Source organism: Lathyrus oleraceus, chromosome 6, assembly GCF_024323335.1.
Source record: "Lathyrus oleraceus cultivar Zhongwan6 chromosome 6, CAAS_Psat_ZW6_1.0, whole genome shotgun sequence".
NCBI lineage: Eukaryota > Viridiplantae > Streptophyta > Magnoliopsida > Fabales > Fabaceae > Lathyrus > Lathyrus oleraceus.
The window spans coordinates 105,135,155-105,150,387 of NC_066584.1; the positions used below are offsets into that span (position 1 = coordinate 105,135,155).

Consider the following 15,233-nt stretch of genomic DNA (forward strand, 5'->3'; position numbering starts at 1 on the left):
ACACCATAACAAACGAACCAAGGAATCACTAAATGAAATCAAATAAGAATAATTTGGTAAAACGATTATAGTAAATAATATCTATATTAGCTTGTTCCAAACTTCATCTTCAGCAATCCACATATTTGTCGTTGAATCTCATCCAAACCCACTCAGACCATTCTAGAAAAGGTCGTAACAAGAATTGAATTTTGTTTTGATGTATTTCATGTGATCTTTTATCTTTTCTTTAGAAATTGGTTTTTTTGGAAAGTGAATCTTCAATTCTTTAAGAATGTTATCCATAGCACTTGTTGTCATACTATTACCATTTTTATTTCCCAATGTTTTTTTATGCAAATATGCATCAATCAAAAGTTCATCCATAGCAATTGTCCAATTGCATGTTTCTAGACTTTTGAGTTTTCTTGGTCTCTTTAAATTTGCTTCCATGTCTATTACTAAGAAACACAATAAAATATATAACATTTTATGTGAAAATTCAAATGTACAAATTCAAAACACTAAAATTCAATCCGCATATTACAAATAAAAAATTTCACCCACAAATTACAAATACAAAGTTCAATCCAAATAAAATTCTTCAAAACATCGTTCATAAGAGTAACAATTTATTAAGAATAATTTTAATAATCTAGCCACATAGAACCAGCAACATTATCTTTAATTGGTTCTCCACTAATCATATCATCATTTTCTTCTCTTTGATGTTGATGACCCTCTTGAAAACCTCTTTCGTTTTCAAACTCGTCTTGCACATCATCTATTAGAGTTTGATTGGGGTCTTCACCCATCAAATAATTGTGTAAAATGCAACAAGCAATAGTGATTTTATTTTGAGTTTTAATACCAAATGTAGGCTTTATTGCACTTTGTAAAATTGGAAATCTTTTCTTCAACGCTCTAAATGCACATTCAATCGTCATTCATAGTGAGGAATGTCGATGGTTGAATAACTCGCGAGGGTGTCGAGATGGATTTCTAGAGTATTCTTGTAAGTGATATCATTCTCCCCTATACGGTGTGATGAGATATGCTTTTAAAGGAAATCCTGCATCACCAAGATAATATTTTCCTAAAAAAATTATTAGTTTATTAATTTGTCTAATCTAAATACTTATACAAATATTTTTTATTATTTTTTATTACCTTGTGGAACTTTCAGAGGGTATGCATGTGTCAATGAACTCTTAACTATTCTTGAGTCAGATGTCATTCCTTCCCATCCAACCAAGACATATGTGAATTTCGAATCAAATGAGCATGCAACCAATACATTTTGTGTGGGATAATCTTTTCTACCACGGTATCTAGGTGCGAGTTCTATTGGAACTTTAACATGCATATGTGTGTAGTCAATTGCTCCAATACAATCTTGATATTCAATTTATATATTAAAAGTGTATAACAAAACTAATCAATATTTGTATAAGACATAGTTTTTATTTACCTTAAAATACGGGTAGAATCTATGATTGTTAAGTATCTACGGAGGCACTTGTGTTCCATTAGGTTGTTTACAAAAAAATCCGTCCACCTCTATCAAAGCATCTAGCACTCTATGAAAATGACGAATAACAGTTTCACCAGAGAGTCTAAAAAAGAAGGACATCACACGATTTCTGACATTATGTCCAACTATGTGAAGAAATTTTGCTACTTGTTCCTCGACTGACGCTCTCCGTGTATGTGCAAGTCCACCTTGGTCTTATAATAAGGTGCACAAGTTTAAGAAAGCTTTGGGACCCATACAGATGATAACATAACACCGTTCACTTCCTACAATATGTTTCATCAACTCATTTCTAACTTTCTCTCTTTGCTTTGTGATTCTATAAGGTACTTGAGATCTTCTACACTTATTTTTTAGCAAACATATTAGAACAATAATAATAGATACTTGAAGAATCATCATTTGAACCAATTTCATATACTTGATTCTTATGTCTTCGTTAGTCATCTATAAAAAATTAAACAATAAAATTTATTTTAATTATAAGTCCATAATTAAATAAATAAAATTAAAATATTTATAACAAATCAAATACATCATATTAAAATCAGAACAAATCAATTAAGATTTTTTTATAACAAATCAAATACATAATTTCAAACCCAAATCAAAATAAGAATCTTTATAACAAATCAATAATTTATATTACTAATAATTTTTTCTTATTATGTTACATAATATTATTAGCACTACAATCAATAATTTATATTACTAAAATTATTTATAGCAAATCAACAATTTATATTACTAATAATTATTTTCTATACAACGTAATCCTATTTTTATAACACTAAGAATCCAATTTTTATTGCAGGTATTTTATTGTATGCTACAAAAATGTTATAGCACTGCAAATTCAATTTTTATAGCACTGCTAATCTAATTTTGGTTGCAAATCCAATTTTTATAGCGGGTATTATATAGCACTGCAAGTCCAATTTTTATAGTACTAACTAGCATTATAAATCATGAAGAAAAGCAACCCATGAACAGTAACGATAGAAAAAGACACACAACAATAGGAAAAAGAAACAAGAAGCACACAAGAGTGTCATACCTAATTTCTAAAAATTGAAATACTCATGAACATGAAAATAAATCAATATAACACACATATAAATAGGTGAAAAAATAAGAAGAAATATGACATACCTTGTTAGGGAAGAAGAAGAAGAAGGTCTGGGAAGGAGAAGAGTTACAATGAATGAATAGAAAAATATCATGTGAAATGAAGAATGAAGAATAAGAACGGTTAATAAAATTGAAAATTTTTAGGATAAAATTGTAATTGTGTTATTAATTGATTCCATTCCATACACTCCAATTTGGGGGGAATGAAAAATGAGTTTAAAAAGTGGTATTGGATGGAATTGGTTTCATCACACTCCATTCCGTTCCATTCAGTTTTTGCAAAACCAAACAATGGAATATAACTCAACTCCACTCCAATTCATTACATTCCATCCTCTTCCATCAATCTAATCAGACCCTAAGAGTTGAGTACTCATAAAGAATCATACAGATGATTGTACGAAAAGAAAGAACACTTCGATGAAGTTTATCAATCTCTTGTTCCTTGTCTTAATGGATCGACACCAGAGGCAAAATGAATGTGCTTCCCTGAAATGGATCACTTCAGTGGCGGAGCCAGATAAAAAAATTTGGGATGACCGCTAACGTAAAATAAAGATTATAAATAAAATGTAAATAGTATTTTAAATAAAACATTAAAGTTAAAATAAATACAAAGTTAATTACTAAAAATTTAAATTACATGACTTAAAACTACCTTAAAGTAATGTTTTACGCGTTCCGAGTGACTTGAAATCGTCAATAATTGACTCCGAACTAATGCTTGCACTAATCTCCCTTTCAATATATATTGTCATGTTATCTCCAAGAAATCCATCATCCATCTTGTTTCTCAACTTAGTCTTAATAATTTTCATTGCTGAAAAAGACCTCTCAGTTGGGACCATAGAAACGGGAAGAGTCATGATAAGACGAAGTAGTCTATCAATCAAGAAGTAAGTTTCAGCCTGTCCAAATGCAATCAAACATGAACGTAGTTCTTGAATAGTTGATAAATTATTCAAGTTTGATGCTTGACGAGCAACAAATAGAAAATGTTGGAGTTGAAATTGCAAATTATTCTTCTCTTGATCACTAAAATCCATAGGATAATATTTTTCAACTAAAGAACAAATAGTATCAATGCTAAAAGCTTTATATCCATCCTTAGGAGATAAAGAACAAGAAAGAGTTAACAAGTCCATTGCCTGCTCACTGAATCTGCTATTCAACTCTTGTAACTGTTTGTCAATGATAGTGAAAAAGATTTCAACTTTAAAATAATGTTGAATTGTGACTTGATTCTCTTCAAGACGGGAGCGTCCAAATCTTGTTGTTGAATGAACATCATTAAGACCAGGAATCTCAATACCATGCTTTTCACAAAAAGATACCACTTTAGTAAATAATATATCTCAACAATTTTCTCTCAAACCTTGAATAAGATGTTTTGTTGAACGAACCAAGTTTATAGCATTAACTACATCTTGATTTTTTTTTGTAAGGCTTGACAAAGCATATCTGTTATTCCCATGATTTCTTTCATCAAGTGCAAAATAAATATAAAATCAAATGCCTTCAAGTAATTGTAACAACTATCTGCATCCCCACGTGTAGCATAACTCCCTCTATCTTTTGCAATTTTTTAAAAACTAAACAAGTTGCTTCATACATGTTTAACAAGCTAGAAATTGAATCGTAATGTGATCCCCAACGAGTATCTCCAGCTCGTTTCAATGTACCAACTTGATTTTCACCTTTACCAGTTACAATCTCATCAATCTCTAACAAATAAGCAATTTTTTCTAATTGGGCAGCTTGTAACTCATCATGACGCTTTGTAGAAGAACAAACAACATTCATAACAAAGATCAGCTTCTCAAAAAATTTATGAACATGTTTGACTTCTCTTGATGATGTAACTAATGCAAGTTGCAATCGATGAGCAAAATAATGAACATAGTATGCATAAGAACAATCCTTCATAAAGAGGGCTTGTAAACCATTCCATTCCCCTCTCATATTGCTAGCACCATCATACCCTTGGCCACGAATGTTAGAAACATCAAGGTTATGTCGAGAAAGTATATCACATATAAGAGTTAAAGATGTGGTGTCTTTAACATGTGCCACATCAAAAAATCTCTCTTGTATTAAACCAACTTTATCAATAAATCTTAATACAAGAGCCATTTGTTCCTTTTTTGACTCATCACTAGCTTCATCAACAACGGTACAAATTTTGGAATCATCAATTTCCTCACGAATACTCTTTTTCACCCTACTAGAAAGAATTTGCAAGAGCTCTTTTTGAATTTGATGTGAAGTATACTTGCAATTTTAATCCGTTTTCAAATACCGGTAACTTCACTATTAGAAATTAGCAGCAACAATGATTAAATAAACCTTATTACAGTGTATAACTATATTTGTAAATTATAGTGTTATGAATTGGCTTAATAAACCTCATATAGATTATTTTAACACATCAAGAAAGAAGAACCCTAAAAATCTCAAAAACACAAATCAAGCAATCACTTTAATTTGTTACTTTTTATCAAAGAAGAATGAATAAAGTTTTTTATCTGTTAGATGCCGATCACTTTAATCTGTTCCGATTCCGGTGCCGGTAGCAAACCCATATGAGAAAGAAAGAAAAGGTAAGAGCTTTTTACCTTATCTGTATTTTAACCTAACTTTGAATGAAAAAGAAAAAATAAAAATTAATTTTAATTTAAAATAAGTATGTTTTAGTAATTTAATATATATGAATTAAAAAAAAATAAAAAGTTGAGGGGTGACCGTGGCCTTCCCACGTCCCCCCTCAATTCTGCCACTGGGTCACTTCATAGCATGTGTGTATGATAAGGTGTGTATTGATTTTACACGATACGGTTTTTCAGAAACCTTTCTCCCATTGCGTACCGCCCCACCTCAAAATCCAAATGATTGTATTATGTGTGTTTGGTGGCTTTCAAAATCACGACATTTTATTCATGTTTATTTAAAATTGGGATGCCTTATACCACTAACATCACCGAAGTGGACGAATCATTCAACAACAAAAGTCGAGACTTGACCGGACCATTTTATGGAAAGGATGTAAGAGTTCCAAAAATTGAGCAATATTGAAAGAGAATCAAATGCACAAAAGTCAAAGGGGCACCGCCCATAGACTTAGCCGGATACAAATGTTTCATTCATTTAATTTTTGTGTTTATCTGAAAAAATAAGTGTATGTAATTGTGTCTTAATATTAATAAAAATTAATTTATTCAATTTTGTCATATTGTGTTTTAATACATTTTTTATTTTTACCATAACAACATTTGTTCATTTGTCAAAAAAAAAAGTTATGTTTCAAAGGTTGTTTTCAAACCTTTTCAGGAGAGGTTCCTGAGATGCATCTCGGGAACAAGATGATAGGGTGCGGAAAAGGAGATATATCTCCGGAAAAAGCATGTCAGGTTTTGAATGGTCCATAACTGTCTACAGTTTTTATAAATTAATGTGTCCTTGTTTCTTATTTCACACAAACTGAAAATATCTCAAATGTCACAAATAAATATCAACTAGTATATCGCAAATGTCTCATTCTCCAACAGAATTCCCGAGGCGAAACTTAAAGCACACCGAGTACACATCTCTTGCATATATTAAAGGCGAAATCCATTATCTCCTACCTTATAAAGACAATCGAGGAATTGTGAAGCTTGAGTACCGTTCACCGTCTATTGACAACGAAGCGAAGATTGAGTTCATCAACTTTGAGCTCAAGACGGATATAAATGTAAGGGCTGTATGGAATATATTTTTCCGTTTTGAAACAAAAATTCCGCTCGAGTTGAAAGCGATGATTCCAAGATCGGTCAAAGATATTCTTAAGATGTTGAAGCGTCCACCTGGATATTGAAGTGTAATGTTGCATTTTATGTTTAAATTATCTATGTAATGCTTATTTTATATTATGAATGTTAATTTTATTTTGTCAAATTATATGTTTTTGGTGTCTGCTTCTGATTCTGGTGTGCAAACGTTTCGGACATGTATATACGGAAATATATCGAAGATGTATCTCCGAAATTAAATAAACCCAACTTATAGGGCGTCACTCAGAATGACCTATGTTGAGTGTGTATTGGGTACGTCTAGAAATGCATCTCCGAAAATTGGGGACATTTTCGTATTTTTCATGGTACATAAGAAACATATAGGATGCATTAAAAAATTCTCGCTACTCTATTCTAATATGTTTCAGTTTAGTGTACAACAACATATAAATGAATTGAGATCTTTGCCTGAGACTCGTACTCCTACTCATATACCACACTGAAACATTAGGTACGAAATAATTATAATATCCTAAATATAAAAGGTTTAATTATATTTTTTTAGTTTTTCTATTTTAATGTTTTAATTTTTATTTTTATTTTTATTTTTGACTTTTTTTAGTCATTTTCCAATTTTATGTACGTGGCACCTCCTTTTGTGATGTGACTCTAATAAATTAATGTCTATGTGGCGGCACATCACAAAATTACTATTATGTCATTTTTTTAAATTGTAATATTATTTTAATAACTAATAATTAATAAATCAAATAATATTTATTGAATAATTTAGAGTGCCACTTTCCTCAACACGACCATGAGAACCAAAAAGGTGTCAATAGAGAAGAAGTAGCATCTCGGTTCCTAAGAGGATTGTCTGACATGTCTATATCGAAATGATATTTTATGTGAGGTATAAGTTATTATATAATTATTTAAATATTATTATATTATATGTAATATTTTGTTAATTGAATTAAATGATATTTTATGTTTGATATTTTCATATCAGGTGTATTGAAGGTACTCATCCATTTTATCGAGTTGAAGAAATTCTCTCGGGTGAATATGCTTAAGGAGGTTGCTAGTGTTGTTAGTAATGTTGGTATGTTATACCTAGTGGTTTTTTTGTTCATCATGCTAGAAAGTCCATTAATTTCTACTTTTTACAGAAATATGGTACAAGGAGACTTCTTTCCATTCAGAGAGATGACAATCATGTTGGATGATGTGTCATGTTTGTTTCATATCCCTATTCCTAGAGATTTCTTCTTTTCTCCCTTGATTAGTATTGACTTAATGTCCATGAGTACAAATACATATTTGGAAGATACACAATCAAGTGTCTTATAGGAGATGAGTCAGAACAAGGGTGCATATTTGTCTCTATTTTGGTTGCAAGAGGAATGTAAGGTATTGGTGGCACATGAAATATATATGGAGGTAACCATACGTTATATGATACATTTGGTTGGTTGTACCTTCTTGGAAGATAAGTTTCATTATTACATTGGTGTGAAGTGTATGCCCATGTTTACCGACCTTAGGTACCATAAATAGGTTTGGGATGTGCTTCAATGAAAAAACTTTAATAGTTTTTAGGATATGATACTACATTTGATACGAGGCACCTTTATGATATATGATTTTGTTATAGGTATGCAAAATTTAAAATTGTATTTAATTATATATATGTAAAATAACGTGGTATTAAATATTTTATCATTATGTTGTGCTAAATTTACGAGCATATTCTCACTATCTATGATAGGAAGGATCAGGGGCTTATAACTAATGGCACCCCTAAAGCGACAACATGGATGGGAAAACATTCTATTTTTGGTGGTATTTAGAAGCACAAACCTAAGATCGACGCATTTACTCTTGATGGTATCATCAAGATACCATACACTGACCATCAGGTGCACCTGTTTGATAATGAAATGAATAATCCAAAAAGAGGGGGAGGATGACGAAACTAATGGTCACATGAGCTTAGAGACGAAGATCAGGGGTTGGGTGAAAAAAAAGAAAGTCTCACTTTGCACAAAGAGCAAAAATTTGTTTGAAAGATCAAATGACCTTAATCTTTATATAGTACTCCATATGACCTTATTTATAAACAAAAGTCTTCTAATTTTTTTGACTTTAAATATAAGCAAGTATCAACAAATTTAGACACATATACTATCTTTATTCCAAAATTATACCTACATTAATTATTTAATATTGTTAGTGGATGACTATTTAACTAAGGGTAGATTAGTAATTATGTTATTTCTTTTAGATAAAATAAAGAAAATTAAATACACTTAACTATCATTTAGTAAATGTGAAATTGTCTTTGTTGCTTATAATCAATGTCGCAGTAAGAGAATAAGATGACTAAATCAACAATTCAAAATGAAAGAAAATGAAAAGACAAAAAAGCAGCGATTAAGATTCACCTTGAAAATGCAACTAACACTTGAGTGCACTTAAGTATCCTATGAAGAAACGCTACACCAAAACCTAGAGACCTAGGGTCACGTGTCCAAGAAATCATGTAAGACATCTCAATTATGAGACTAATATTTAATGTGCATGTTCCATATGTCATTCACGCTGACTGACTAACCTCTTCTGCTTCTCCAAGCAACAACGTCGATACATGGAACCTGAATAAATTCTCTAAGAGGCTTCTCACTATTACACCACGTGAAGCCTTAGGGGCAACTGTCCAGTGTCAGTCAAAAGCTTAATAAAAGAAGGCTCACATCTGATCCAGGTCCGGAGCATCCTATTCAACCCCATATATAAGGAAGCTCACATAAAGATAAATGTATGATTCAAATGCATTTTCACTCTTACATTACTTTTCATTCTCTTATTTACTTAAACGCTGAATTGTTAACCTTGCAAGTCAATCCTCTCATTACTGCATTAGAAGCTCAAATTCACCTTAGCAACTAATCATTCACCGATCAACTATGATTTTACAATGAAACAATACCTATAAACACGCAGTAGATGCAAACAAAAACCAATTAAAACAATGACTTAAATAGAGTAGTCTAGCGGATGCAGTCATTTTTGCCACAATATATATATATATATATATATATATATATATATATATATATATATATATATATATATATATATATATATATATATATATATATATATATATATATATATATATAAAAGTCCGCTAAATTGAAAATTCGAAAGGATGACTTAGGCAAAAATGGACATCCAGATGGACAAAATCAGGATTTGTAAATCAAAAAATGGACTCACATCTGAATCATATATATATATATATATATATATATATATATATATATATATATATATATATATATATATATATATATATATATATATATATAGGTTTGAAATTGTTTATTACCTTCGATGGGGTGTTTATTCTTTCTTCTTAGTGTTGTTATCCACACTCAATGCAGCAAATCATGGTCCATGTTATAAAGTGTCCAGATAAAATCAGGATTTGGATCTTCTCCAATTTTGATGGCTCAACCCTTCCTTGATTTTGTAATTCAGTGGTTGATAGATCCGCACAAAAATGCAAATAAAAAAAATGAATGAATGGCCAACAATTGAGCATGATGGAAGCAAGAGAGAAAGTGAAGGAGAGGATCCGAACCCATAAAACCACATGTCCAAATAACATAGCTATTCATCAAAAGAAGTGAGACATGGGAAGCATTAGCAAAGAGAGAATAGAATAGCAACAAGAAAACATATAAAACAAATGCAAATCGCAACTATCACCAACCACCGCCGTGAGTGGGACCAACATTGTAGACACACACTGCCGTTAACAACAACCGCTTTTCTCGTGATTATTGAAAGGGTCCCACATTGGTCACGACTAACCACCTAGTTAGGTGGTCCCTCTCTCTTTCTCTCTCCTCTTATCATTCATAGAATAAAAAATTCTAACCGAATAGAAACCTCTCTGTCCCTTCCCAAGATCTAATCGCATTGCATTTCCCTCCTTTACATTGCACACTCCAATCTTCTTTTTGAGATCTCTCTCTTTCCTTTCACTTCAGGTACTTCCATTTTCCCTTTTTCCCCACTGTTTTTGAATCTTCAGCTTATTACTATTTTGGTTTATGATGGATTATTATAAAGATCTTGTAATTTACATTTACTTGTTTTCATTATAAGTAAGGGTCAAAGAATTGAATGAGGAATTAATGCAAATAAAATGGGGAAGAAGCCAAATTGGTTTTCCAATGTGAAGAAAGCTCTTAGTCCTGACTCAAAAGAAAACAAACACCAGGTTTGAATTTCAATTTTGAATTATTTCACTTTGTCAACTACTATATAGACATATGTTCCAGAGAATTTATCAAACAACTTATTTTCATAAGCTCTTCCAGAATTAGGTTATGAAAATGACTTATAATTTATACAAACAATTCAACAATTTGAGTTATAACTTATTTTGCAGAATTCAAGCGGATCAAAGAAGAAATGGTTTGGGAAGAAAAAACTACACACTTCAGACTCATACCCAGAAACTGATCAAGCACCTCCTTTTCCTCCACCTGAGGAGGAGAATACTTTAACTCATGTTGAGAGTGAAAACAGTCATGATCATGTTGAAGTTGTAACAGATGTGGATGCTGATGTATCTGTTCATGATGTCATGACAGAAACCGCTGAGGTTCAAGTTCAAGTCACTCCAATTGTTCGGATTGTCGGTATACCAAATAACGAAGTCGCGGCAATCAAGATTCAAACCACTTTTCGGGGATACTTGGTATTTATCTTGCAACTTCTATATATATCTACATAAATTAGCCTCCGTTTTGATAAACAACATACACGCGTATCATATAGTGCTTATGTATAAGTTATTTGTATGACAAAAGATAAAACAAAAGTCAATTTGTTTCTATATAAGCCATAAGTTGTTTTTATAAACGATCTTGGAGAGCTTATGAGAATAAGCTGAAAATCTATTATGGATGTGTCATAAATTGTTTCCATAAACTTTGTCAAACAGTCTCTAGAGTGTTTACGTTAGTAGATAATTTCAAATTAGTCAATCAAAACAAACCCTTATTCCATTCATCTTTTTTTCACCCTGAAAGTGAAAACCTCACTTACAAAATCCATGCTTCACTTTGTCCTCTCTAATAATGACAAGTTATGTTGTCAACTTGTCATTAGTGTTAATCAACAATTACTGCAAAAGAAAGCTTATTAGTTTCTACAAATTACTAATTTCAAGCTATCTTTCAGGCAAGAAGAGCATTCCGGGCTTTAAGGGGACTGTTCAGATTGAGATCGCTAATGGAAGGGCCCGTGGTAAAACGTCAAGCCATTAGTACCCTCCGTTCTATGCAGACTTTAGCACATGTGCAATCTGAGATTCGTTCGAGGCGGATCAGGATGTTAGAGGAGACCCAAGCTCTGCAAAAACAGCTCTTACAGAAGCACACAAAAGAGCTAGAGATCATACAGGTCTCTGAAGTATCAAATTCCCTGATACACTTTAGAATAATATGTATTTGAAATTTAGCTTATGGAATGCTTTTAACTTGTTTCGAATTCTCATAACAGATTGGGGAGGAATGGGATGAAAGCATACAATCAAGAGAACAAGTTGAAGCCAAATTATTAAGCAAATACGAGGCTACTATGAGAAGAGAAAGAGCAATGGCTTATTCATTCACTCATCAGGTTTTCTATTTCTCTTAAGAACTGTAACTGCTTTGTGAAATTACTAGATATATCTGGCGAACTCGGTGATTTACTTGTTTAATTTTTCTGTTAACATAATTTTCTATTTGAGTTTCGTGATCTTTTGAACAAATTAGGCAGAATTTGATCTAAGATAAATATATACTTGTATTTGACAGAAAAACGGGAGGAATTCATCGAAATCTATAAATCCAATGTTCATGGATCCAACCAATCCTGCTTGGGGATGGAGCTGGTTGGAACGTTGGATGGCAGCCAACCAAAGTCCGGTAGAAAAAGAGAAAAACAACAATCCATCTCTAAAAAGTTCAGTTCGCAGCACTACCAGTTCTGAAATAAGCAAATCATTTGCTCGTTTCCAGCTCAATACCGAAACTCATTCTCCAACAGCCAGTCAAATTCCGGGTTCGCCAAACTTCCTATCCAATTCAAAGCCTCCTAAGCCAGTGGTCAGTAAGAAACTGAATAAGGCAAGCCCGAAGGAGAGTTTTATTCTCGACGATGACACCAAAAGCATGATGAGTATGCAGTCGGAGCGAGTCCAAAGGAGGCACTCCATTGCTGGATCAATAGTGAGGGATGATGAAAGCCTTGCAAGCTCTCCATCAGTTCCAAGTTACATGGTGTCAACTAAATCTGCAAAAGCTAAATCCAGGTTGCAAAGTCCATTAGCTGCAGAGAATGGAACACCGGATAAAGTGTCCATTGGAAATGCAAAGAAGCGGCTTACTTTCCCGGCTTCGCCTGGCAGACCAAGGCGGCATTCAGGTCCACCAAAGGTGGAAAGCAGCTTAAATGCAGAAATTACTGTTGGCAATGGTGTGGCTGGTTGATAATATAACCACAGGAAAAGAATGCAGAGTACTCCATTAATGTTGAAATTATATTTCCATTATTTATTTATTTATTTATCATGTTTATGTGTAGCTTATCATTTCTTTGAGGCTGTTGATTTGGGGGTAAAGACTGTTTCCTTACTGTGTTTATCTGTTTGTATTTTCTGTATTTATTTGCTCACACATATTGTTCCAGATGGTATTATGACAGCAGAGCAAGTCAACTGTCAGAATTTCTTTGGGAATTTTTTCATTACAAACTATTATTATTGTGTTTTTCTTGATTCGTGTAATATTTAATAAGCATGTATATTTAATTTAATTTTCTCCTTTCTTATTTGGGATTCTTATTTAATTGTCTCATTTCTTTTATTTTAAGATATAGTATATAGAACGTCACTCTTATACTTCTTTCATTTAGTTTATTTATAATCGATAGAATCGCTCACTCAAATTTTAACAATCTCTCATCCTATACTTAAATGTCGTTACAAGTCAAAGAAACACATTATTTTGACTACATTGTCATAAAGACTTTTTTATATAAGCATATATTTCTCATCCCTTTAGATCCGTCATGTAAAAACACACAAAAATAAATGATGGAAACGGACATATATAATAATTAAGAATACAAGATTAAAATTTTGTCTTTAAAATTTTGTCTCGTACATAATAATTAAGAATACAAGATTAAAATTTTGTCTCACTCCGCATTAAAAGTGATGGCATGATGGGACGAGTATGCAGCATTCATATTTTAATTCTAAAAATATAAAATTTATGTTAATATATATGTTCACAAAAACTATAATGAACAGTACTGACACATTAGAATGCTGAATTTAAAATTTTGATGTGTCTCGCATTAAAATGCAGATAAAACACACATATATTTCATACGGTTTTACCACATCTAATAAAGATCTTTTATCCCAAATTCATTCCTGCTCTATCACCAAAATAAATAAATAGCTTTTAATCCACTTTTATCCTATAATTCTTCTTAATTTTATTGTCCAATAAATTTATTTTAATACAATGTAATATATTATTGAAATATTGGATGACTTCGATTTTGGAAGGTGTGTCTTTTGTGCCAACTTGCATGGCCAATTTTATTGTATAATTTGACATTTATGCTAAACATATTTGTGTTAAATAGGTTTGATTTAAATATATTTTTAATTTCTCTATTTAATCCTCTCATTTTAAAATTCAAGTTGTTATGTTCTTGGTTTCATACATAATTGTAATTTGAATAAAATCATCGATTAAGTTCAAAATTGATGATTTTTGACATGGAAGTTCTTTTGTAAAGGAACCAAAGGTGATGAGCATCCTAAGTCCAAGTACCATTGGTCCTTGAATCTCTCTTCATCTTTTGTTGTAATAATCAGTAACGTCTATTCTATGTTTCGTCAGCTTTGCATAAGTTTATTAATTCTTCTGATTTTCTGGACAATCACTAGAATAATGACCATACTTCTAACAATTGTAACACTGGATGTGACTTTTGTCTAGCTTTTGACCACCGCCTCTTCCTCTATCTGCAACACCACCTCTTTGGTGGCCTTGGTTCCAAGGTTTTCTCGGATTCGACCAGTTTCCTTCTTGTTGATTTCAACCAGTTGATTTGTTGTAGCCTCCTCTTCCTTTGTTGCCATTCCAGCTTCCTTTGCTTTTTCTTTCTTTTGCTGATTGAGCCTACAAAGCCATATCACTCTTCGACTTTCCTGGAGCTCTTTCAGTCATTCTTTACTCATGAGATTCAAGCGTCCCTTGAAGCTCTTCCTTTGTCAGTTTTGACAAATCTTTCGACTCTTCTATGACTACTACCACGTGGTCGAACTTTGGAGCCAACGACCTCAAGATCTTTCCAATAACAGATCTTGATGTCAACACTTCTCCACATACCTTCATTTAATTCACCAATTTAGTAACCTTGGTGAAGAAATTAGTTATGCTTTCATTGTCTTTCATCTGAAGCAATTCATACGTTCTTTTGTGAGTTTGTAACCTCACCTCTTTCACCTTCTATATGCCTCCAAATGATTTCTCCAGAATTTCCCATATTTCTTTCGCTGACTCTGCATCACTAACCTTTTCAAAGTCATCTGCATCAACATATTGATGGATTATAAAGAGAGCTTTATAATCTTTCTTCTTCAATTCTTTATGTGCAGTCTTTTCTTGATCTCTCGCGTCTTCTGCAAGCGTTGCTACTCCTTCCTTCACAAGATCCCAAAGATCTTGATA

At 32.1% G+C, this 15,233-nt stretch overlaps 2 protein-coding genes across 3 annotated transcripts; one reads left to right on the forward strand and one right to left on the reverse strand.

Moving 5' to 3' along the window:
* Positions 1 to 626: 626 nt before the first annotated feature.
* Positions 627 to 1,345, reverse strand: LOC127094237 (uncharacterized). The gene is made up of 3 exons (XM_051033097.1): positions 1,150 to 1,345; positions 1,021 to 1,075; positions 627 to 903 (listed from the first exon to the last, which is right to left on the reverse strand). Exons 1-3 carry the CDS (start codon positions 1,343 to 1,345, stop codon positions 627 to 629), a joined length of 528 nt encoding a protein of 175 aa, XP_050889054.1.
* Positions 1,346 to 10,233: 8,888 nt separating this feature from the next.
* Positions 10,234 to 13,311, forward strand: LOC127098654 (protein IQ-DOMAIN 2). Of its 2 annotated transcripts, none has more exons than XM_051037303.1 (6): positions 10,234 to 10,475; positions 10,594 to 10,708; positions 10,880 to 11,191; positions 11,677 to 11,898; positions 11,998 to 12,117; positions 12,297 to 13,311. In XM_051037303.1, the coding sequence occupies exons 2-6, from the start codon at positions 10,634 to 10,636 to the stop codon at positions 12,969 to 12,971; spliced, it is 1,404 nt and encodes a 467-aa protein (XP_050893260.1). In that variant the 5' UTR covers positions 10,234 to 10,475; positions 10,594 to 10,633; the 3' UTR covers positions 12,972 to 13,311. The 2 variants fall into 2 exon arrangements, with proteins under 2 accessions (XP_050893260.1, XP_050893261.1); XM_051037304.1 differs by having other exon boundaries at positions 10,265 to 10,475; positions 10,598 to 10,708.
* Positions 13,312 to 15,233: the final 1,922 nt, after the last annotated feature.